The sequence below is a fragment of the Microtus pennsylvanicus genome, chromosome 3, assembly GCF_037038515.1.
Source record: "Microtus pennsylvanicus isolate mMicPen1 chromosome 3, mMicPen1.hap1, whole genome shotgun sequence".
NCBI lineage: Eukaryota > Metazoa > Chordata > Mammalia > Rodentia > Cricetidae > Microtus > Microtus pennsylvanicus.
In genome coordinates this window covers 142,512,192-142,536,642 of record NC_134581.1, presented here as the reverse complement: position 1 = coordinate 142,536,642, position 24,451 = coordinate 142,512,192, and the positions used below count along the sequence as shown (strand labels likewise).

The window sequence follows — 24,451 nt, the reverse complement described above, 5'->3', positions numbered from 1 at the left end:
GTCATTTCAGGTTCCCTATTCTCAGCTGCCCAAGGAACTAACTGGGGACCTCAGCTTGGGCACCTGGGAGCCCCTCTAGGGTCAATTCTCCTGCCCACCCTAAAGTAGGTCCCTTAACTAAGAATTGTGGTTCCGTGCTCCCCTATCCAACCTTCCTTTATCCCGATCCTCCTATTTCCCCAAGTCCCCCCTCCTTCCCTTCTACCTTTTCTCTCCCCATCTCCCCTTACCCCCTTCCCACCCCACCCCCAAGATCCCACTTTTCTCCCCGGCAATTTTGTATACTTCCCTTATCCAAGAGGATAACGATACGTTTTTCCTTGGGTTCACCTTCTTACTTAGCTTCTTTAGGTTCGCCTATTGTAGACTCCGTGAACCCTATTTATGGCTAGAAACCAATTATGAGTGAGTACATCCCATGTTCTTCTTTTTGGGTCTGGGATACCTCACTCAGGATAGTGTTTTCTATTTCCATCCATTTGCATGCAAAATTCGAGAAGTCATTGTTTTTTTACCGCAGCGTAGTACTCTAGTGTGTATATATTCCATACTTTCTTCATCCATTCTTCCATTGAAGGGCATCTGGGTTGTTTCCAGGTTCTGGCTATTACAAATAATACTGCTATGAACACTTTCACCATACCTCTTCAATATAGTGCTGGAAGTTCTAGCAATAGCAATAAGACAACATAATGGGATCAAGGGGATTCGAATTGGAAAGGAAGAAGTTAAACTTTCGCTATTCGCAGATGATATGATAGTGTACATAAGCGACCCCCAAAACTCCACCAAAGAACTTTTACAGCTGATAAACAGCTTTAGTAATGTGGCAGGATACAAGATCAACTTCAAAAAATCAGTCGCCCTCTTATACACAAAGGATATGGAAGCAGAGAGGGAAATCAGAGAAGCTTCTCCATTCACGATAGCCACAAACAGCATAAAATATCTTGGGGTAAATCTAACCAAGGAAGTGAAAGATCTATTTGACAAGAACTTTAAGGCATTGAAGAAAGAAATTGATGAGGATACCAAAAAATGGATGGACATCCCTTGCTCTTGGATTGGGAGGATCAACATAGTAAAAATGGCAATTCTACCTAAGGCAATTTATAGATTCAATGCAATCCCCATCAAGATCCCATCAAAATTCTTCACAGATCTGGAGAGGACAATAATCAACTTTATATGGAAAAACAAAAAACCCAGGATAGCCAAAACAATCCTATACAATAAAGGATCTTCTGGAGGCATTACCATCCCTGACTTCAAACTCTATTACAGAGCTACAGTAATGAAAACAGGGTGGTACTGGCATAAAAACAGAGAAGTCGACCAATGGAATCGTATAGAAGACCCGGATTTTACCCCACAAACCTATGAACACCTCATTTTCGATAAAGGAGCTAAAAGTATACAATGGAAGAAAGAAAGCATCTTCAACAAATGGTGCTGGCACAACTGGATGTCAACCTGTAGAAGAATGAAAATAGACCCATATCTATCACCGTGCACAAAACTCAAGTCCAAATGGATTAAAGACCTCATTATCAGCCCGAAAACACTGAACCTGATAGAAGAGAAAGTGGGAAATACCCTACAACAGATGGGCACAGGTGATCGCTTCTTAGGTATAACCCCAGAAGCACAGGCATTAAGGGCAACATTGAATAAATGGGACCTACTAAAACTGAGAAGCTTCTGTAAAGCAAAGGACACTGTCACTAAGACACAAAGGCAACCTAATGACTGGGAGAAGATCTTCACCAACCCCGCAACAGACAAAGGTCTGATCTCCAAAATATATAGAGAACTCAAGAAACTAGACTTTAAAATGCTAATTAACCCAATTAAAAAATGGGGCACTGAACTGAACAGAGAATTCTCAACAGAAGAACTTCAAATGGCCAAAAGATACTTAAGGTCGTGCTCAACTTCCTTAGCAATCAGGGAAATGCAAATCAAAACAACTTTGAGATACCATCTTACACCTGTCAGAATGGCTAAAGTCAAAAACACCAAGGATAGCCTTTGCTGGAGAGGCTGTGGAGGAAGGGGTACCCTCATCCATTGCTGGTGGGAATGCAATCTTGTGCAACCACTGTGGAAGTCAGTGTTTCGGTTTCTCAGAAAATTCGGGATCAACCTACCCCTGGACCCAGCAATACCACTCTTGGGAATTTACCCAAGAGATGGTCTATCACATGTCAAAAGCATTTGTTCAACTATGTTCATAGCAGTATTATTTGTATGATATTTTGTTTGTGTTTTGACAAATAAAGCTTGCCTGGATATCAGAGAAGCAGAGCAGCCAGACACTAGAGACTTCTTATACCTCTATGAAATCTTAGACTAAATGAGCAAGATCCTGCCTCCATCTGCCTTATGTTCCTGTCTCCACCTCCCTAGTGCTAGGATTAAAGGTGTGAGCCTCCCGTGTGCTGGGAGATCAAAGGCATAAGATCCCAAGTGCTGGAATCAAAGGTGTGAGCCACTACTGCCCAGCTCTGTTTCTCTTTCAGGCTGTTTCAATCTCCTGTAGCCCAGGGTGGCCTTGAACTCCTGATCTTCCTGATTTCTACTCCCAAGTGCTGGGATTAAAGGTGTTTGCCCTCCATGGCCTGGCCTCTATGGTTAACTAGTGGCTAGCTCTGCCCTCTGATCTCCAGACAAGCTTTATTTGTCAGAACACAAATAAAATATCAAACAACATAGTACTGTCATTTTCACAGTCATACACACACACACACACACACACACACACACACATTTTGTTAAAAACCTAGAAGTAGAATGGCTGAGTCACATGGGTGGTAGATAAAGGTGTATATATAACTTGTAAAGGAATTGTCAGTTATTATTTTGATAATAGAGACATTGGACTAGAGTTAATGAGCACTGTGTAAGAATTAACCGGAGTTTTAGGGTACTGATTATTGGAAGGAGTATTAGGGAACACCTATTATTACCCATGGTAGCTACATAATGCTGTTTCAATATTTATACAACCTGGAAGAGTAAGTATCACTAACCATTACTTGTAATGAATAAGGAAATAAATAGAGAGACAGTACCAATCTGAAATGTCATACCTAGTAAGTGATAGCACTGAACCCAGGTTTGTCTGGTTACAAAACTAGAATACTATGATTTATGCAATGAGCAGAAGTATGCTTCAGTTTCAGAAGACAAAAGTAAGAGGAAATCAGGCTGCTGTTGGCTCCACCTCCTGAGTATGGCAACTGTAAGAACTGAGATACCCATCTTGAGGAGCTAAAGCATGAGAGACTGATCACCACTGAGATTTGATGTTTATTTGACTTGAAGGCCATAGAGAGAAATACTGAATAACCTGTAATAACTTATTAAAAGGACAATATGTGGCTAGAAGTGAGACTAATTTTTTTTTCTAAATCTAGTTGTATGCTAGGTAGATTGAATGGGACAGCAATTAGAAGCCTGGAGGTCTTGGCAAAAAGTCTGTAGTAAGCCTTTCTTTCTTTCTTTCTTTCTTTCTTTCTTTCTTTCTTTCTTTCTTTCTTTCTTTCTTTCTTTCTTTCTCTCTCTCTCTCTCTCTCTCTCTCTCTCTCTCTTTCTTTTTTTTCTTTCTTTCAAAAAACCAAGCTATCTTTTCATTATACATACCAATCCAAGTTCCCACTCCCTTCCCTCCTCCTATCCCATTTTCCTTCCCTCCCCGCCCCATCCACTCCTCAGAGTGGGTAAGGCACATTGCTTTGGGGAATGTCCAAGGCCCTCCCTACTATATCTAGGCTGAGCAAGGTATCCATCCAAAGAGAATAGGTTCCAAAAAGCCAGTATAAGCAGTAGGAATAAATCCTGGTGCCACTGCCAGTGGCCCCACAGTCTGCCCCAGTTATACAACTGTCACCCACATTCAAAGGGTTTGGTTTGGTCCTTTGCTTGTTCCTTCCCTATCAAGCTGGAGTTTGTGAGCTCACATCAGCTCAGGTATACTGTTTCAGTGAGTGTACCCATCAATGTCTTGACCTCTTTGCTCATATTCTCATTCCTCCCACATTTTGGCTAGAGAAATGTTATGTGTTATAACTATGCTTTCAGGAATCATTACTTTAGTTCAAGACATGTTTAGTTCTGTTTTGAGTGTGAAAGTAGCAAAAATGGTGAGTTTTCCAGTCTTCCAGAGAGTGCTAGTTAGCTATCTAGATTCTTTTAACAGGTGCACCTGAGCTAGGAGGGGTTGACTAGTCCTCTTCTAAACATGTGAGCCAACGAGGTTTGGGACTCTTTAGAAGTGGAAACATTAGTATGCTCATTAAAGTAGACATTTTTTAAAAAGAGTTTCTTTATTCATTAATGGTAATCACAGCATATAGAGGGAAATCACATCACATTAGTGTTTTGCCTGTATGTATGTCTGTGTGAGGGTGTCAGATCTTGGAGTTACAGACAGTTATGAGTTGCCTTGTGGGTGCTCGGACTTGAACTTAGGTCCTCTGAAAGAACAGTCAGTGCTCTTAACCACTGAGCCATCTCTTGAGCACTAAAGTAGCCATCTTTAGCTCACTTGGCATGTGTAAATGTTCAGTTTGAGAATGATACTGGTTTAAGCTCTTAGGATACTATTTACCAATTTTTTTCTGTAGTACATGTGCTTATTATCCTTTTGTTGCTTGTTTCCTCTTTGGCATCCTATGATAGGTAATACCTTTTCTTCTCTGTTCACATCTGGCATCTTAATTAATTAATTAATTATTGGTTTTTCAAGAAGTGTTTCTCTGTAGCTTTGGAGCCTGTCCGGGAATTAGCTCTTGTAGATCAGACTGGCCTTGAACTCATAGAGATCCACCTGCCTCTGCCTCCCCGAATGCTGAGATTAAAGGCGTGCGCCACCACTGCCCAGCTTGTTCTTTTTTATCCTTCTCTCTTGTATTGTAGCTTTCATTCATTGAAATTCCTCATTGAAGTTGCTGTTAACATCTTTATTTCTAAATCTACCAGGCCTTATCAGTTTTAATTGTTCTGCTGACCACCTGTGTCCTGTCTACATCTTTGCAGAGTCTTGTAAACTCTTCTGCTTTTTAGAAAAGACTTATTTATTAATGTGTAATTTATATATAATAAAATTTGCCTTTTAGTATATAGTTAGAAATTTTAGAGTATCATATTTTGTAGCCTCCCCCATAGTTGAGATACACAGCCGTATAAATGGAATCACATTTTTGAGTCTGTCTTCTTTAACTTACAATGTGTTTGAGATACACCTGCATGTGGCAGTGGTTCATCCCTTGTTATTCCTGATCAGATACCCTCTGAATGTGCCAATTTGTTTACCGATTTGTCAATTGAAGGACATTTCTATTTTCAGTTTTTGAGACTCTAAAAACTGAAACCAACAACTCTAAATATTCCTATACAGGTTTTTGTGTGAGCATGTTTTTGTTTCTTTTGGGTAAAAATCAAGTAGGGATATAACTGGATTGTATGATGTGTGCATAACCTTAAAAGAAATGCCAAGAACATTCTCTAGAATGTTCTGTACTTTGCATTCTTGCTAGAAATGTACAAGAGTCTCAGTGTCTCCATGACCTCACAGACACTGTACTGTCAGTCATTGAAGTTGGCCTCACCCTCCTCTTCTTGTTGAAAAGGTGAGTGTTGTCATTCTTCTCTTTGTAACCCTTCCTCATGTATTGTCTCTATGGTTTCTTGATGACACAGTCTTGCTTCACAGCCCAGGCTGTCCTTGAATTTGGTATCTTCCTCCTTCAGCTTTCTCAGTGCTGAAATTATAGGCGTGTACCAACCAGCATGACTGGCAGTTAATTTGCTCATTTGTTCTTTGTGTTTTTTTCTTTTTGAAAGTTGAGCACCTGCTAATAAAGTGCCCTTCTTTGAGCAATAGCCACAGCTTTTTTTGGTCTTAATTTGCAATATTCCCCAGTGTTCTTATATATCTACATTTTTGTTTTTATTTATCCATTTACAAGTATTTGCTAGAACTTCTGCTTTAGAAATAATAATAATATTATTGTGTGTGAGAGAGAAAGATTTGACTGTGTGCTTTGCCATGGTATGCATATGGATAGTTTTTCAGGAGTTGATTCTCTCCTCCCATCTTTAAGGCAGGGTATCTCTTATGCTGCACACACCAACTTCAAGCTGATTCTTCTGTCTCCACATTTCATTTTACCATAGGAGTACTGAGATTACAGATACCAGCCAGCACATCTGACTTTTAGGTGGCTTTCAGGGTTCAAAATGAAGTCTTCAGGCTTGTAAAACAAGTGTTTAGACCCACTGAAACATCTTATCTAAGCTTCTACTTTCCATTAAATATTATTTAGACACAATACAACAAAAGAACAAGACAGAAAAAGGCATTTTTTTATTGAAACTTATATTAACTTTGGGGTATCTGATGGATACTATATTTACATCTACTTTATCTTTTATCATAACTAAGGAAAACTATAACTATCTATATATTCTGAAAACTTCAAAATCTCTGCTTTTCCTCTCTTTTCTGAGTACTGTATTCAGATATCCAGTTGTGTGTTAACAGAACTCATTTAATATATTCATTAGAGAGCCTGAGGTGTGGGTTGTGTCCTGTGCTCCCCTCAACCCCAGGTTTAGGATGGTGCCAGTAGATGGGTTCAGATTTTCACATTCAATTTCTTTATGTAATAGATACATGTTTAATTAGGTAGAAGATGCTATGTTCTGTTGTGGAGTGCTCAAGGAAAGAAGCAGTGTCTGCAGGAAGAGTTGCCTTTGGGCTCAGAGTTAGAGAAACAGTCTTGTCACTTGCCTGGAGCAATATATGCTAAGATTCTATGTATATTTTCCCCCTATTTCTTGAAAAAAAAAATTACCCTCTAGCAGTTGCTATTGGCAACAGAACTATAGCCTGGGAGAATTTTCTTTTTGTCTGCTACCCATGACTAGACAATTAACCCAATTATAAAAAAAAATTAAATGGCACACTAAACCAATGTACCATCCCTGAGGAAGTATTAAGTGGAGACATATATGGTAGGAAGAAGGTGAGTGCCCAGGAAGAAAGGGGTTATCAACTAAACAGTCTGCAACTTATTAGTAGTCAGGTGAATGCAACCAGCTGGGCTTGCCATCAACTGATGCCCCCAGAATTTTGGGTCTTATTGTGAAATTTCAAGACAGCCACACTCTCAAAATTCCGAGGGTCTTCTGGACCAGACATTGAATATTCTTCATGGACCTTAGGACTGTCAGAGAGCACAAGTCAAGAAGTTGTTTCCTTTCCGCCACCTGTTAATAGGAATCTATAAGACAAGCAACAACCGGGCAACCTGACAACCCAACAAATGATAGCTGCTGACCACAGTCACGGGACTAAGCACTTGGTGTGCATTTTCTCACCTAAGTCTTAGAGTGACACAGAGGGAACAACTCATGTTGTTATCCTCATGTAACAGATGAGGACACATCTGCAATGATGTTATCAAGATTATATTCTTAATAGGTAATAGAGCAGGAGAATTGAGCTTTGACTTTAAAGCTTATGTTCCTAATTAGGAAGCTAAATTATTTTCATTTTTCTAGGAATAACTGCTGATCTTTATCCATTTTTTTTGTTCCAAATTCAGTTTGGATATAGGAAAGAATTTAAATTTAACTAATTTTGACTTTACTTTGAAAAGTAGATAGAAAATGCTTTTATTTTTCTTCAAGTGTGTATTTAAATAGTCTTAATTAAAATGTTATATATAATTCAAGAAAAAAGTAGCTTCCTCTAAGGATCCAATATGCTAGGGTATTTTTATTACATATTGGAAAATTAGCGGCTAAATTTTTAAGATAGACATTGTTCTTCCCCATTTTCAAATGGATGATCACTCCTTTGAATGTGTTATGAGAGCTGAGCTCATGGATATACTGTGGCAGGCCCACAGGCAGGCAAGCTTAGAGGACATGTGGACAAGGAAGTACTTTTTTGAGACAGGTGATCAAGGTTTTATTTTGACTAAGTGAAGACATATTAGCTCCTAAATGATGATATTCTGAGAGTACCAAATCAGCAAACTGTGAAGAGCAAGAATATTGTGTAGGTTTGCCTCATGCTTTTTAGAAGGTATTATAATCTATAATGTAAGGCTCTTGCCCCACAAATATAGCAGGCAGGAGTACAATAAAGCATATAAGAATTGGTGGGGGGAGGAATGGTCTTTTAATTACTACTAAAATGATATTTGTCATACTTCTTTTGCTTCTTTGTGGTTTCCTTAGGTCACTGGACCTATTTGGGCTGGGGAGAGCATCAGAGTACGTAAGCATTTCAATTCCTTATCATTTTCTAGACCTTTTTTTGTGTGTGTATAACTGTGTGCAGGTGGGTGTGGCACACAAATGTGCGTGTCACAGTGGGAATGTGGAAGTTAAAGCACAACTTGTAGGAGTTGGTTTTCTTCAACCACGTGCACCTTGAGGATTGAACTCAGGTCTGTAGGTACCTTTACCTGCTGAGCCATCTTGCCAGCCAGTTTTTTCTTGATTTTTCCCCTTTAATGTTTTTTTTTCCCTGTCAGCTATGAAGCTGAAGCTGGATATTCATGCTTACTAGTATATGTAATTCAGTTCTCTTTTCCATCCTTATTTAAATGGTGGCAAGAATGGGATAGGGAGACAAGGAAAAGGAGAAGGTAAGTAAGGAGATTGATTTTGAGTGAGGTTTAAACACCAAAGTTGCAGTTAGAATCCTCATGAACTACTGAACTTTATTCCCTAGACACAAATGGTGTCACCAGCCTTTGGTGTTGGCATTTTTGGTCTCCTGACTGACATAGAAGGACTATGACCAGAAAAAGGTTTATTCTGAACTGAACTAGAGACAGAGCTATTGTTGTGAATCTCAGTGTAGTCATGTCATGATAAAGCTGGGAAGATCTAGAGAATAGACTGATGTTTCTGGTTTATTAGTCTAGGTTTGTGTCATTTCAGGAAATGAGAAACAGAGGCTATGGTTTGACTTTTCCTTTAAGCAGCCCACAGAGACCAGAATCTACCTTTGTTCTGAGCTTGGAGAGCAGGGCACTCAGTTCTTTTCAGCAGAATGGCTCAGTTTTAGACTGATTTTGTCCATGAGCAGGGCAAGAACCAGTCTCAGTGATTAGGTATCCAGCAGATGCATAGCCAGACTTAAATCATCATTGTCATTGGAGTATCTAAAGTACTTCTGTGGACTGAGTGCTGGAGTGGATTTCTACTGCTAGAGAACTGCTCAAAATGCCTGAGAAAGATGAGAAATGTTAAGTTTCTCAAGTGAAAAAAAAGCAAACCATGAAGAATATGTGTCAATACTCTTGTTTCTTCTCTGACCAATAAACTTCTAGTGATATTCAGGATTTAGAGACAGTGACCAAATCCAAGACTACTTCAGACCAGAGAGCCACATTCAGTATTTCATTCTGTTTTCTGTATGGTTGGAGAACTATCTTTGCTGCAGATTAAATTACTTACCTAGGCTACATTTATTTTATTTTTACCCTCAACAAAATGGAAATCTATTTCACAATTGGCAGCAACTGCCTTAAAAAATACAGTTGATATGCAATTGCTTTTATTTTTTATATAAATAACATTTTTCACTTTTTACATTTATTTTCTATTATTGCTTTTCATATACTTGCCAAGAGAATTACCAATTTTTCTCAATATGTATGTATATATATATAGTATATATATTATATATATAAATAAAAACTCAGAGACAGAAATTGGGGATCAAACTGAAGGTCAGAAAAATAAAGCAGTCAGCCACTGGCTCTTATCTCGACCTCAGTCCGAAAATGGTGATCCTGCCTCAAGGAATTTCAGAATGAGACTGAACCTGAGAGCTTGCTCCTCCCATTTTATAATCCTCTCTAGTTTTGGGATTAAGGGCGTGTACCACTACCACCTGGTTTCTAAGGCAAGCTAGTGTGGTTACTGGAATTAAAGGTGTGTGTCATTGATGCCTGATCTGTAAGGCTGGCCAGTGTGACTGTTTTACTTTTCTGATCCTCAGGCAAACTTTATCTATTAGAGTATAAATGAAATTCCACTCCATGTATGTATATACACAAACACATATGTCTCACATATACATATCATATATATATATGTATATATATATATACATATATGTATATAAATGGTATCCTTTCATGACGCCATCTTTCTTATCTGGACTCCAGCAGGTATTCCCTTCCTCCTCCACTCTTACTTAACCTACATCTCCATAGAGCTTTCCTTCCTTTCATATCAGGAAGTGAACTTCCTTTCTTTTGAGTGATATATAGCCTGTCTTATGGTATTCTCATGTACTACTTTCCTTGAGTAAAAATTCAGTATTTGGTTGTGAGCCTAGCCTTTAACGGCTGAGCCATCTCATTTGAGATGGGCAATGGTGGCACATGCCTTTAATCCCAGCACTTGGAAGGCAGAGGCAGGTGGATCTCTGTGAGTTCAAGGCCAGCCTGGTCTGCTAGGGCTGTTATACAAAAAAGCCTTGTCTCAAAAAAACAAAAAACAACAAACAAAAAAAAAAAACCAGAGCAGTTAAGAGTACTTGGTCAGATGCAACCAATAGTTTCTAGCTTTGACACAGGAGATTTTACCTCTGACTAAGCTCCTCCTTCTGCCTCAATAGGTTGTCTTTTGTGGCCTCTAAAAACTCAAAAGATTCTCTAGCTTACATACTAATATCCTTCTTGTCACGGTTCAGGGAGACTTGACCTCCGCCCCCTCCTCTGTATGCATGGGTAGTCCAATACTGACTTCCTCAGAATTACTTTTGTGAGTTCAGAAAGAACTAAGTCTGAGTGGCCATATTGGTTTTGTTTCTAGATCCTTTCTAGTCATCAGAATGAAAAGAATATGAAGGTCTGAATACGGTGCCTCCAAGTCTCTTTTCCTAATGTGTCTTCAGAATGCTTCTAAAATCAAATGCTTTGCCCTTCCCAGTTTCTAACCTTTACCAGTTTTGTTTTGTTGTGTTTTTTCCAAGACAAGGTCTCACTTTGTTGCCCTGGTTGTCCTCGGATTCACTCTGTAGACCAGGCTGGACTTGGCCTGCCTCCCCCTCCCAAGTGCTAGGATTAAAGATGGATGCCACCACACAGAGTTTCAACAAATTTGTTTGAACTGTTGAGTGTAAGCGTAATTTCTGACCATTTGAAGTCTAGTCTCATTCTCATGTTTTACTGTAGTTTGATAACATTCTCTCTCAGGTTTTTTTTTTTTAATTTTTTAAGTGTTCATATGTTACCATAAACTAAGTGTGAGCTAGGAAGTCCTTGGTGTCCCTAACACCAGCCTCACTTTTTCACCCTAAATTCAATAGAAAAGCCTCACCAGATCATCTTAGCCTTGTGCCCCAGCTGTACCCACAAAGGTGATTTGGACTTCAGTGCTCAAATATATTTCTTTCTTGCTCCCATTTGTTTTAGTGGAATTATTATCTATAGACTAACGTTGAAGCCCAGGAATTCTTTCCTTATCATTGCTTGTTTTTTTCTTATTTTTAATCAAAACCAGTTTTTAAATATTATATCTCACTGAATATTCTTGCCCAAACTCAAAATTAAGTTGATCTGGCTAATGCTTCTATTTCTTTCACTTTTTTGAGACAGCACATAGCCCAGGCTGGTCTTGAACTTGCTATGTAGCTGAGGATGGCTTTGAATTCCCAATCCTCCTGCCACTACATCGCAAGTTCTGGAATTGCAGCTGTGTGTTTCATCAGTTCTGTCTGGATTTTTGTGTATTTGAGTTCATTGGGTCTTCGCCGTTTCTGCTGTGTGTTCACAAGTCCAAATTTCCTGCCCTAGTAAAAGTTGATGATCTAGTTTTTGGGGAGATTTCTGAAGCCTACACTGCTATGAAGATTATCTCTCAAAATTATTAATATGAGATGCCTATTATATGCTAAAAAGTCTTTCCATTTGGGAATGATGAATTTTCCTTTTTTCATGGTGAGCCAAATAGAAACGTAGCAAAAAAAAGGACATGTGGGACTTTCTTAATCACATATATATGATTATCAGTTATGACTTCTCTATAATGTAGTTTACATACTCTTAGATTCATTCCTTCCCAAACACAGTTTTTATTTATGATAAACCAGTTGCTGGTTTGAAAAGCAAAACTACTTTTGACCACTGCTGCTCAGGAAATGTGAACGCGTTGTCAGTGAGAGTGCAAATGGTTTCCTTCTTTTAGCCAGTGCTCAGGGTGGGAATTCTGAGCACAGGTTATAGACTCTTGATAGGAATTGCCTCACAGCAAGACTGTTCTGCTGTTCTTAAACTGCATTTTAAGCCTTTGACTAGACCTGAAAGCCCTGACCTTGGCTGTCCTGATTTCTAGGACCAGATTCTGATATGCTTTGATTCAGCCCGTGTATTTTAAAGGCTGAAAACTCCTGACTAACTTTAAACTAAAATTTATTTTCTTCTAAGACATGGAAAAGGCATTTCCACCCTTTGCTCTTTCCCCTTTGATAATCAGAGAGACCCAGAGTATATGTGAGATATTTCAAAGCAGAGCTTAATTAAATTATTATAGCTAGAAAACTGGAAGCAGACTTCCAGAGAATTTTGCACTGGGAAAATAAAATGCAATTTAGATGTTCCTCTAAGAATCAACAATAAAATGAAACTGCCATTTCTTATTTGATAATGAGAGAGACTATTTTGCATGTGTTTTTGATGTCACTGGATTTCTGTGCAGCTCAGTTTTTACTCTTAAGCTTCTAGAATATGGCTACCTAAGTTAGAAGCAGGAAATGTTCTGAAGAATTACATAAAACTTGGGTGGTTGATCTGTTTTTTCTACAGCCTTTGAAGACCCTGACAGTGCCGTTGATGACCGAGACAGTGACTATCGCAGTGAGACCAGCAATAGCATCCCTCCTCCTTACCATACAACTTCCCAGCCCAACGCTTCTGTGCACCAGTTCCCTGTGCCAGTGCGATTGCCACAGCAGCTGTTTCTTCAAGGCAGTTCCCGAGACTCTTGCAATGATTCTATGCAGAGTTATGACTTTGATTATCCAGAGCGTCGGGCACTCAGGTCGGTATTGATCTAGGTCCTGTGATGCAGCTGGCAGGCAGGATGCTGGCGTTCTGATGGAGGTGATAGTGGAAGTGTAGCAGTATGACAGGCCAGACTAGAAGCATTTTAATGTAGGTTCTTGCTCTCTTTTCCACACACTTATATTTAGACGTTTCCAGTAGGAATGCTTGTCGTGTGATCCTATCTGTGACGACATGCCCACCTGGGGTGGTTGGCTGAAAAGAGGCAGGCAGATCTCAGTTTGAGACTAGCCTGGTCTACGGAGTGAGTTTCAGGACAGCCAGGGCTACACAGAAAAAGCCAGTCTCGAAATAAATAAATAAATAAATAAATAAATAAATAAATAAATAAATAAACAAACCTAAAAGAAAAAAGTTTGTCCTATTCCATCTCCTTCCTGGATTAGTAATTTTGACAAACCATTTACTAAGATTAAAACAAATAAAGCCACCAATATAAGTGTTTGAGTAGTGTTTCCTGTTTGAGTATTTCCCTAGAAGTTTCCTAAGAAGACCAATTTAGTCTTATAGCAGATTTGATATTTTTGCTGGAACTTTATTTAATTCATTTTATTAACTTCTTAAGTACACAATATTTATGATTAAATAAATTAAGGTACAATATGGCAGTGAAGAATCTCCCAAGCACACCTGTGGTCTTTCTCGAGCCCATCTCCTTCCTGTCTCCTAGTTCTCTTCCCACTGTTACATTCTATGTGCTCTTCTGTAGACTTTTGTCACATATTATGAGTATAAAGGAAAATCATACCTTTGTACTCCTCCCCATTCCCCAATTTAAATTTCAATAATTAAAAAATTATTTTCAACTTAAACTGTGAAGAAATAATACAATGAATACTTGTTGCTTAGATTTATTAGTTGTGTTAACGTGTAGCCACATTTATTTGATTTCATGATCACTAAAATGTTTTTCCATCTACAGTGCTGTTTTTCCTGACATCTACAATAAGTTGCAGACATTTTGTTACATCACTAGAAAGTACTTCAACACATAGCTTCTAAAAAGAGGACTTATCTTACATAACCTCAGTGCTCTGATAATACTAAGAAATTTTATATACAGTGACATTATCTAATACACAAATAATTTCTCCAGTTCTCGCAGTGTTCTTTGTGCGCATTTCTCCTTTTTCCAAATTTTATTGTATTTTGTTTTGAATCAGGATCTCATGATGAAACTCAGTTTTGTAGTTTTTCTTCTTAAAAATAGTATTTTTCCTTTTAAAAATGGTTTATTTATTTTTATTTTATGCACATTTGTCTTTTGCCTGCATAAATATCTGTGAAAGTGTTACATCCTCAGGAACTGGAGTTACAGACAATGATGGTCTGCCATGTGGGTGCTGGGATTTGAACTGAGGTCCTCTAGAAGAGCAGCCAGTGCTCTTAACCACTGAGCTGTCTCTCCAACCCCTATTTTTCTTTTTGATGTATAACTCTAGTCAAAAATCATGAAGCATTATGCTTGGTTTCCCTGTTTCCTTAGTTTCCTTTAATTTAGCAATATTTCTTTGTGTTTTTTCCCTGCTGTGTAAGATACATTTTTTTTGAGGAATCAAGGTCTTAATTTGGCCTTATTTGATTGCTTCTTGGTGTTTAGAATCAGTTTAAACATTTTTGGCAGAAATACTAGATAGGGTGCTATTTTCTTCTTAGTTCACCAGGAAATAATGTACTTTATCTTATTGTTAGGGACACTTTATTTAATATATTGGTAAAGAAATCTAGTATATGCTGTATTGATCCCCATACTCTTTCTCATTTATAGTGAATTAATATCTGGGATTACACCTTTAGTGTATTTTCCCAACAAATTTTACTAATAATTTTTAACATCTATTGATTCTTGCTTGAATCATTTATTTTATTGGTGAAAGATTAGTTATTTTTTAAAAAACCATCCCAATTTAGCTGATAATTTTGACTTTTAAAATTCACCAGATCATAGGAATGACCTCACCCTACCCACATTTCACCAATTGTACACTGGTGAGTTTTTATCTAGAGCTTTAAAAGATCATCTCCTGCTAGAAGTATTGTCAATGAAGTTTTTTTTTTATATACCAACTATAGCATTAGTTTTCAATCTTCTGAATCGAAAATGAAATAATATTAAGAATCATATAGAAGTTGGTAACCATTCCTTAATGGTTTATTGAATGAATGCTTGCACTTTTTGCTTGTTTGTTTGGTTCTGGAAGTGCCAAGAATTGAAATTTCTGCCTTGTGCGTGCTAGGGGAAGGATAGTCCTTTATTTTTATGTCCTCAATGCTATATATTCACAGACAAAAAATTGCAATGCTTCAAATAATTTGCTTGTTTGGTCTTATACTCCTGATAGCTGAATGTTATTTTTGGGATGTGTGTGTTTTTTTCTTCTTAAAAGATACACTTTTGGCTATAATTCTGTGTATACAGCCCCAAATATAACATTCAGCAAATTAACATTTAGATTTCCTTTTATGCTCAAACTCATCAACAAATGTAGGTTTCTTGGAATCTTTTAATGCTTTTTCTTGTGTATACTTAACAGTTCAAACTTGGGCATTGTATATTCAATGTGGATATTAATATAACATATAAATTTTGTATGTTCTCAGAAAATAAAAGAAACTGAGCAAATAGCAGTGATAAATGGTAACAAGTGAACTTAAAAGTTGTTCTTAAAGTTGTTGTTTTTCTTATGTAGAAAAGCTCTGTATTGCACAAGATTCATTGACACATGTGGATTTCCTTTTCATGTTTTTTCAGTTTGATTTTTTTAAATTGTATTGGCAGTTTTAGTATTCTAAACTCAATGAACAGGTATTCAGTCTTATTTATTACTTATTCCTTCCTTTTCTCTGTTTCTCCTTTTTCATTTCTCTCATTCCTCCAATTTTACCTTCTTACATCAGACAAGACTGGCAGGCTAAGAATGACAAAATTAGGATTATTTCAGCTTTTTCTAATGTTAATTATGAAGAGCAAGAAAATAAACATGAGATGAATGAGAAAACATCTCAAGACTTTCTAGAAAACAGTGATATAAATTTGAAGGAAGTAGGGGTAAAAGAATCAAGAGCCTTTTCAAAAGCTGATGAGAACCATCGCCAACAAAAACAGCCGGAGGACAGTTTGAGAAAGATATCTCCCAAGAGCAAGCACACAGACTCCTCTGCTGCTTTTGATTTTGACTGTAAGTGTGAAGCACCTACATTTTCCAGATATCCTCAGAAATATCACACAATAGATAGAAGGAGAAAAAAATTCTTATACAAACATTCTGAAGATAATGAAAGATGGCATTATAATACCAAGATTAATCCCAAATGTACATATCCTGATACTGATAATTCTAGCTGTTGTCACATTGAAAAGAAGAAACTGAACTATCCAGTTTTGTTCCCTTACAAAAATGGATTTGTGAAAAGCAGCACCTGGAACATGAACTCGGAAAGCCGTGATTGTGGTCTTCCCTATTGCTTAAGGAACCATGGAAACTCTTCTGGCTCTAACCACTCTGTCACTGATTTTACTCCATTAGATATTCATGAAGATTCTACCAGCAGTACTTCTGAAGAACTTCTAGATTCCCCCATTTCTGATGAGCAGGAAACCATATCGCCAACATGGCTTCCATCCAATGTCCATCATATGGGAGACTTTTCTGAAGACTGTTGTGTGGCACATTCAGCATTGCCATTACAAAGGATGAACTGTGATACAGATGCAGTGGGAAATTTGTCCAGATGCTCCATGGAAGATATGGCCCCTTCCTCTATCGAGGGACTCAAAGGGAACTGTGTTGACACGATGGATGAGCTTCAGTGTTTGGTAGAAACAGTGTCAGAATATTTAGCAGAGAAGGAAGAAGAGATTAATAAATTTGGTTCCCTTTCAAAAACTACAAAACCACACAAACACAGCACTACTGTTGATAATGCAGGACAGAAAACACCTGAGGATCAAGCATCACCTTTAACTGTTACCCAGAATGCCAAGGCCAAAGCCGTATCTTTCCCTGAGTTGAATGGAGTAAAATGTGCTGTGGGTTCTTTATTCAGTTCACTAACAGAAAAGGTAGGTTCAGGCACAAAGCATCTTACAACCTCTGTGGAAAAACTGGTTCATTTAGGTCCCGAGAGAACAGAAACTCTTAATCAAACAGAGACAGTTAATTTGGGAACTAGCTCCAATGCCAACACAGTATTAGAGAAGAATCTTTCTGAGCAGTCTTTATTATCCTCTCAAACAACTGATGATAAGGATGCTGACAGCCATGGCAGAACCTCTGAGAGTGAGCACCTGGGTGATGAGGCTAAAGGTGTAAGCTTTCAGGACAGCACAGAAACTATGAGAAAGGACTCAGCTTCACAGAGTCAGAGTTCAATTATGAAGTCTGTTTTCAGCATGCTGAATCCATTAAAGATATTTTCTGAGAAAGAGGAAGACCATAACAAAAATGAAGACCGTAAAATGAAGAGGGAAAACTTTGTTGGGTGTGGTTCAGAGTCAGATCAAAGGAAGGGCATTTTTGACAAACAGAATAGAAGTCTTGTTGCTGTAAGTAGAAGTAAAATAGGAACTGTAGATCTCCAAATGCAAGTAAGGGAAGATTTGCAGTCCTTACAAGAGGCCAATGAACCATCAAACATAGCTAGTAGTACAAATAAGAAAGGTGATATTGAAAATATATTGGAAGGAAAATCTTCTGTAGATCTTTCTCTGTTACAAGAACAACCAAAACTAAGTGCCAAAGATACTAGGGGGCATCATGATGTAGCTGGTAGTTCCCCTGCAAATCAAGAGCCTTCTGCAAAGCCATTAGAGGAAAACAAAGTTAACAGTGATGATGATCTCCTTGAGCCACTCAGAAAATCATTTAGTCAGTTTCTGTTTACTTTTCCTGAGACCCATCAAAAGGAAACTTTGTCAGAATCTGTAAAAATTCTTAAGCTGGAGGAAAATGAACAGGAAAAGGGTGCTAAGAAAGATGGACATTCATTTTCATTTAGTGGAAAACTACGTATTCCATTTTTCACTGTCCTTAGCCATTCTGAAAAGCATCAGGATATAAAAGAGAAAGGAAGCATTTTTCCTTTGTTTAAATTTCCTCTCACTGACAGTCATAACACTGCTAATAACCAGAGTCTTCAGAGCTCAGTAGCAAGTACTGATAAAGAGAGCCTACAAAATAGCCACATGGATACCAGACATAGTTCAGTAAAATCTAGTCCATTTCCAGATAGTCATAATGATCTAGAGAGATTAGATAGTACTGAGGAATTAAATAAGAATGACCAAATAAATTGTCCTGAAAATGTTGGACTTAATTCATTAAAATCTAGTTCATTTTCAAATATTCATAATGACCCAGAGAAATTTAACAGCATAGAGGAATTTAATAAAATTGACCAGATACATTGTTCTGAAGATGAAAAACATAATACAGTTTGGTCTAATTCACCTTCTAATATTAGTGATTTTGGGAAATTTTGGAGTTTAGAGGAATTGAACCCAAGCAGCCACGCAGCAGTGGAGCACTATGAAAGAGCTGACCCTGAAGTTGTACCTAAAGAACACGTAACATTAGAGCTCCCAGAAGAACTTGAGACTCTTAAACAAGTGGCATTTCCCTCGATACCAGAGTCTTCACGGGAGCGTATTTCTGCCATCTCAAAATCCACATTGGTTGATGACATTAATGAAGACAAATTCAAAGATAAAACTTCTAAAAAAGAAATCCAAAGAGGCTTCCTTTCTGGCCTTTTAAACATGTTTACTTCTCTAGAAAACATGCCTAGTCAACAGGAATCCAATCTGAAAAATGATTGTTCCCATCACAAGATTAACATCTCAAGCCCATTACTCTCTGGACTATTTGGTTTGATATCAAACAGCAGTGTGAATGATTATAATCCAAATGAGGCAAAGCTCATATCTTTAGATGACACGAAAAATTTGGATGGAAGTAAGCATTTATTCACAGATGAAGTCCCTGTTGATTCATGTGTGACTTCTGAGAAGCAGAGGAGCAAGGATGAAAACAATGAAACGTCTAGCTTCATGAAAAGGTCTTTATCATTATTAAAAGAAACCATTCCATCATCTGATGGTTGTGTTGATAATCATCTTTGCCCTCCTACATGGAAAAACCAGGAGAGTGAAAAGCATTGCCCTTCTTCTGAGAACATTCTCCATTGCAATGAACAGGGTCTCTTAGAGAAATCTTTGGCTAAAAGGCCAACAGCACACCATATTCTTGAAGCAAAACTTCCTGAAAGGTCAAACAAGTTAAGTTCACCAGTACTTAATCCTAACATTTTAAGTAAGTCAAACCGTTATCAGGGTTTTGATGAGGACTATTTCCAGTGGTATCCTGATATAAAAGATTTCTCTAAAAACTCCAGAAGACTTCAACCAGTTTATCATTTGTTGAATCCAAACACATTTCCATCAGCAGATGCTTTCTTGTGGCCTGACTCAGAAAACCCAGTAATAAATTTGTGCCAAAAAGATCAAAATGCAAATATCTTTGAGTGGGGCACAAATCCAAACAGTGTCATTTCATGTGACTTACCATATGAATCATCAGACCAGTTAGCATTTAATGAAGGTTACTTATTAAGAGGTGATATGTGGGCAACCACCTCATTATATGGAAACTCTGGTTATCTTCCAGTTAATGAGACCAAAAATTCACTAGAAGAATTGCCCATTGATTTAAGTTACTCTTCAGATTATGAGAAAATTATGTATTCCCTAGTGGAGCAAGAATCAACAAGAATGGATGAAAACTTTCTTTTTTCAAGTTTTGGTTATGAGTACAAAGAGTGGTTATCATGTCTTGAACATGGAGTTTGGTGTCCCTCAGAGGATGGGAATTGTGGATATTATATGTTTCATGATGGTCAGTATATATACTCTCTTCTCACTGATTCTACTGGGCAGTATGTATATTTATTTATACCTGATTATTATTATCATGAATATTTGAATTATAATTTACAGACAGATGATCTCCCAAATATTATGCTAGATGAAAACATTATTTCTACCCATAGTCTTAAAGTTCTTGACAAAGAAGATGATTTAATATGGTATGTTGAAGAAGAATCATTTGAAGATCCTCTTGATTTATCTGTAACTTTGCCAAGAAGTGAGAGGTCATTGTATGTAAATCTAGAAACCTTTTCTGAAGTACTTGAGTCAAGTTTTGATCAAAGGGATAAACCATTAGATTTTTCAGGCTATAATTCTCAAAAATTTAAAAGAGATTTCAGATCTTTCGCAGGGACATCTGATGGTTTGGAAGATTTTGAGTATATTTTGGATCTCAGAAACAAACCTGGAACTATGAGCAATCATGTCGTAAATAGAGGCCAAATTATAGAGAGAGATATGAACTGGCCTTTAGCTAAAAAGTCATCAGCTCACCTTTCCAGGCTCCATTCTCTTCAGCCATCTTCTGAAGAAACGTCCTCTTTAATTCATCCAGAAAGTGTGACTAAAATTTCACAAAAAGAAGATACATCATCAGCGAACAAATTGACACCTGTATTTTCTGTTTTGGGTGCCTTAATTAGAAGTACTTTGAATTTTGACAAGACTGAATCTGTAGAAGCTTTGGTCATGCAGAAAGTAGATCAGCAATCAGAATTAGCTGAGCCCATATGTGCTGGTCTCCAGTCACTAATCTTGAGTAAGCAGTTTCCGTGTAACTCCACAAAGGAAGAAGAAAGTTATCCTGACGATTTGGAGAGGCTAACAATATCCAGTATTCAGCAACCAGAGTTTACTGACAACATAAGGCAAAATGGTCAGATGGAGAAAGAAAGTTTATTAAAATCTAGTTTTCAAGTAAGCCAAACAACTTTTAAAGCTAAAACAGATGTAGATGATGTTAAAATTATTACAGCAAAGCCTATTTCAAATCCTCTTGCACCACAGCTTAGTAGAGATGAACATAAAAATTGTGAACGTCTGCAGGACCCGTCTTCCAAAGAGTCCGAGAGAACTTTGCTTAAGAGTGCATTGAGACTCTTTGGTTGGGAAGAAGAGTCTTCAGTAAGTCCAGTGACAAATGAAACGCAGGCTCTTGGAATTATGGACCTTTTTAAAACCCAAGTGAATAAGGAAGAATCTTCAAACTTGGAAAAGAATGATGATAAAGGTGGAAAGATTTCATTTCAGGAAAAAAAAGAATCTTCTGGCATTTCAAATTTTTTTGGTACCCTTGGGGATTTCTTTAAAACCAATGTGTCTCCGAAACAGATAACTGAAAATAGGTCTGTTTCTTCAGTGACTGATGAGCATGAAGACCGATCAAATTCTAACCCTGTGCATCTAGTGGGTCAGGATACTGGAAATTTTCCTCCTATATCAGTTTCCTCAAAAAAGAAGATTAGAACTAGAAGTCTGAAGAAACAGACTACTGTTGATGACGGTAGGCTAAGTGAGTCATCAACCAGGGAGATGCAGAGTAATGATCTGAATGAAAAAGAGGCACCTTTCAGAGACCATCAGGCACAGCAGTCAGCAAGTTCACCTGTCTTAACAGGTAGTCCCAAAGAGTCTCCCAGAGGCTATTCAAAAGGAACTTATGCCATATCTGTAGGAATAGAAGTTCCAAGGAATAATAAAATGTCTTTTGATGATCTGAGCAGAAGAAATACAAATGAACAGGATCATTTTCCTAATAAAGAATGGAAATTTTCAGCTGCTACATCTCCATCCCAACAAGAGCTTCCAACCAGAAAGAAGATATTTTCTTTCTTAACTGGATCTGAAAAAGCTGAGAACAAAGCTCCTGCAGCTCTCCCAAGGGCCAAATCTCAACCAGAAGGGCTATTCACACTTCCTTCCTTTTTCTCCACCACTAACTTAAGCATCAAGAAGGACACCTCTCGAAACACCTCTGCTTTCAGTTTGTTTAACTTGTCTTTTTTGGATGAGAAGCAGCAGACCTCTGAGGAGAAGCAAAGCCTTCCAGCTGTTGCTCCAGTGACTGCCCAGCCCTGTAAGAAGCCATTTGTTTCTGTAGATGGTACAGACACAATGAGGGAAGGTTCTAATAATCATAAAGAAAGCATAGTCCAAAAAGCAGTTCATGAAGAGCAAGTGGCTCCTTGTTTGTCCGTTAACAGCACCACTAAGCTTACTACCTCCCTTGCAGACGAGCTTATAGAGAAAACCCAGGGAAAAGTGAGTTCTAGTAAGGAAGGAGCTGAAGGAGCAACTGTTTCTGATTTGGTGAATCAGTTGCCAGACAACATTGTTCCTCTTTTACCAGAATTTCAGGAACAAGCCCTAGGGGTAGCTCCTCATGAAGAAGAGACTTCCCACCAGGAAACTTTCCTCAAGGACTCAGAGGCTAAGCCTTTTCCTCATGGTAATGGTTTGATTGAAAAACTCAACGATTTAGATGTTTGTACTGAACACCAAAATGAAAGATTTACCACTGACCCATTGAACTTGCCGTTGGAGAATGCCTCTGGTAGTCTTTCAACACAGACCCTGGATTCACCTTATGCTTCTCCAGAGCCAGGGCATGCAGGGCTCTTCCGGAACCAAGATGCAGATAAATTAGAAGACAGATCAGTATTAGGTTCCAAAGTAGAAATGCTTTCAGGGCTTGTAACCAAAGTAAAATCTTTTTCTGGCTGTCTAATTGAACAGCCTAAGACTCTTTCTGGGCTTTTTTCTACTCCTAAATCTCCAAAGAAAAATTCCTTTTTTTCTTTTTCCTCTGATGCATCATCTCAGTCCCCCAAAAGTGAGTTGTTTGGAATTTTCAGAAGTCCCAAACCAGACACACATAAACAAGAACCATCTGTATCTACTTCATGCCTTCAAAGTGGTTGTTCCAGAGACCCTGTGGGATCAGTACCTCCAGAAAACTTGCATAGACAAGCTGCCTCTGCAGGACTCAATTCAGAATCTGCTCTCAGTGGCTGTAGCATGACTATGATTGGTGCAAAGACAGAATCAGATACCTTGATGGATGACTCCAAACTAACACCTGAGATGGAGAAAAATAATATTCCTGAAAATATTTCAGAATCCCCAGGTTTGGAAGCACTTGCTACATCTTCTGTCTCAGAGGATGATATGGGGCAAAGAATATCTTTGAGTGATGAAGGAGACATGGGCATGTTGCAGGGCACAGACACAGAGGCATCATTGGAAGCAGAACATTTTCCTCCTCTAACACAGCTACAACCAGAGCCTGCCTGGGTTGCTGAAGAGATTCCCCCTTTAAGCCAACCACTTCTTGAACCAGAGCCAGAGCCCGAGATCCAGATGATTGACACAAACCAAGAGTTTTTGGGGCCTGCAAGCTCTTCTCTAGAAACCAATACTTCACTGCTTGATGAGGCAGGAGTCAGTGGGAATACTACACTGGAAATACAAAGGGATCTCTCTTGTTCTTTGCAAGAGGAACCTGTGCTTTGTACTGAAGAACATTCTGGTATACTTCATGTGCAAAAAGATCCACCTGCAGCCCCTCAGGAAACAGAGCAGGCAAGACCTCGTTTTGAGATCCCAAATGTGGCCAGTTGGCCAAAGTTTCACTTCCCATCCACTCCTTCTGACCATGGGAAGACACTGAGTTCTATTTTTAACCCCTCTTGCTCATCTGGTAACACGGTGGTAGAGACTGGCTTAATGTCAAGCTTTAAGAAGTTGTCCACTTTGTTTGAAGGAGCTAGTGAGGGGAGAGGAGGTGTTCTGGGAAGTGATCCAAAACTAGTGTTAGGAAATAAACTCAATATTTCATTTCCATGGTCAAAAGAAAATAAAGGAGCCTCTGAGCAAATGCCTAGAGAGTCTTCTCCTCCAGTTTTGGTTGTTAGCAGGGATCAGGATCTTATCATTAGCAAGACAAACAAAGTTTCAGAGTCTTCTCAAATATCTAGTGCTAATCCTGAGCCAGTTGACATCTATACTCAGTCCTCTGGAACTACTGGACAGTTGCAGGACAAACCAAGGGACCATACTCATGGGCTCTCAAGATCTGGGGAAGTGGAAAGGCAGCTGGAAATTCCAGCATCTGGAGAACATTGGGGTACAAACAACGATCTGTCTGGATCTGCCTGCCCTTCTGAGAAATACAAGGAAGAGCACTGCAGTATCTCTGGGCTACTTCAGCCAGAAAAGCAAGAAGAGGAGATATCTGCTAGCACTGGCTCTGCTTTGAATGTGGGGCAGCTTGTCATTCTGGAGGATGTCAAGGAACCAGTGACCAACAAAAGGCCTGTTCTCAAACCAGGCATCATAAATGGTTTTAAGGAATTGACCATTTATGATGCAGATGACTAGTGGTAGATTATCATAGCTTACTTTTGTTCCACCCTGTGTCATTCCT

The 24,451-nt window shown here is 38.3% G+C and overlaps 1 protein-coding gene across 5 annotated transcripts in view; it reads left to right on the top strand.

Annotated features, from left to right (window-relative positions):
- Unc13b (unc-13 homolog B) overlaps positions 1–24,451 on the top strand; it is a 210,996-nt gene that overhangs the window by 106,518 nt on the left and 80,027 nt on the right. For 3 of the 5 annotated variants that reach the window (XM_075967443.1, XM_075967441.1, XM_075967439.1), the window contains 2 exons: positions 8,254–8,289; positions 12,843–13,077. In XM_075967443.1, the coding sequence (XP_075823558.1) occupies positions 8,254–8,289; positions 12,843–13,077 (271 nt within the window). The remainder of the gene's footprint in view (positions 1–8,253; positions 8,290–12,842; positions 13,078–24,451) is intronic. The other 2 variants (XM_075967442.1, XM_075967440.1) reach the window with 1 other exon arrangement.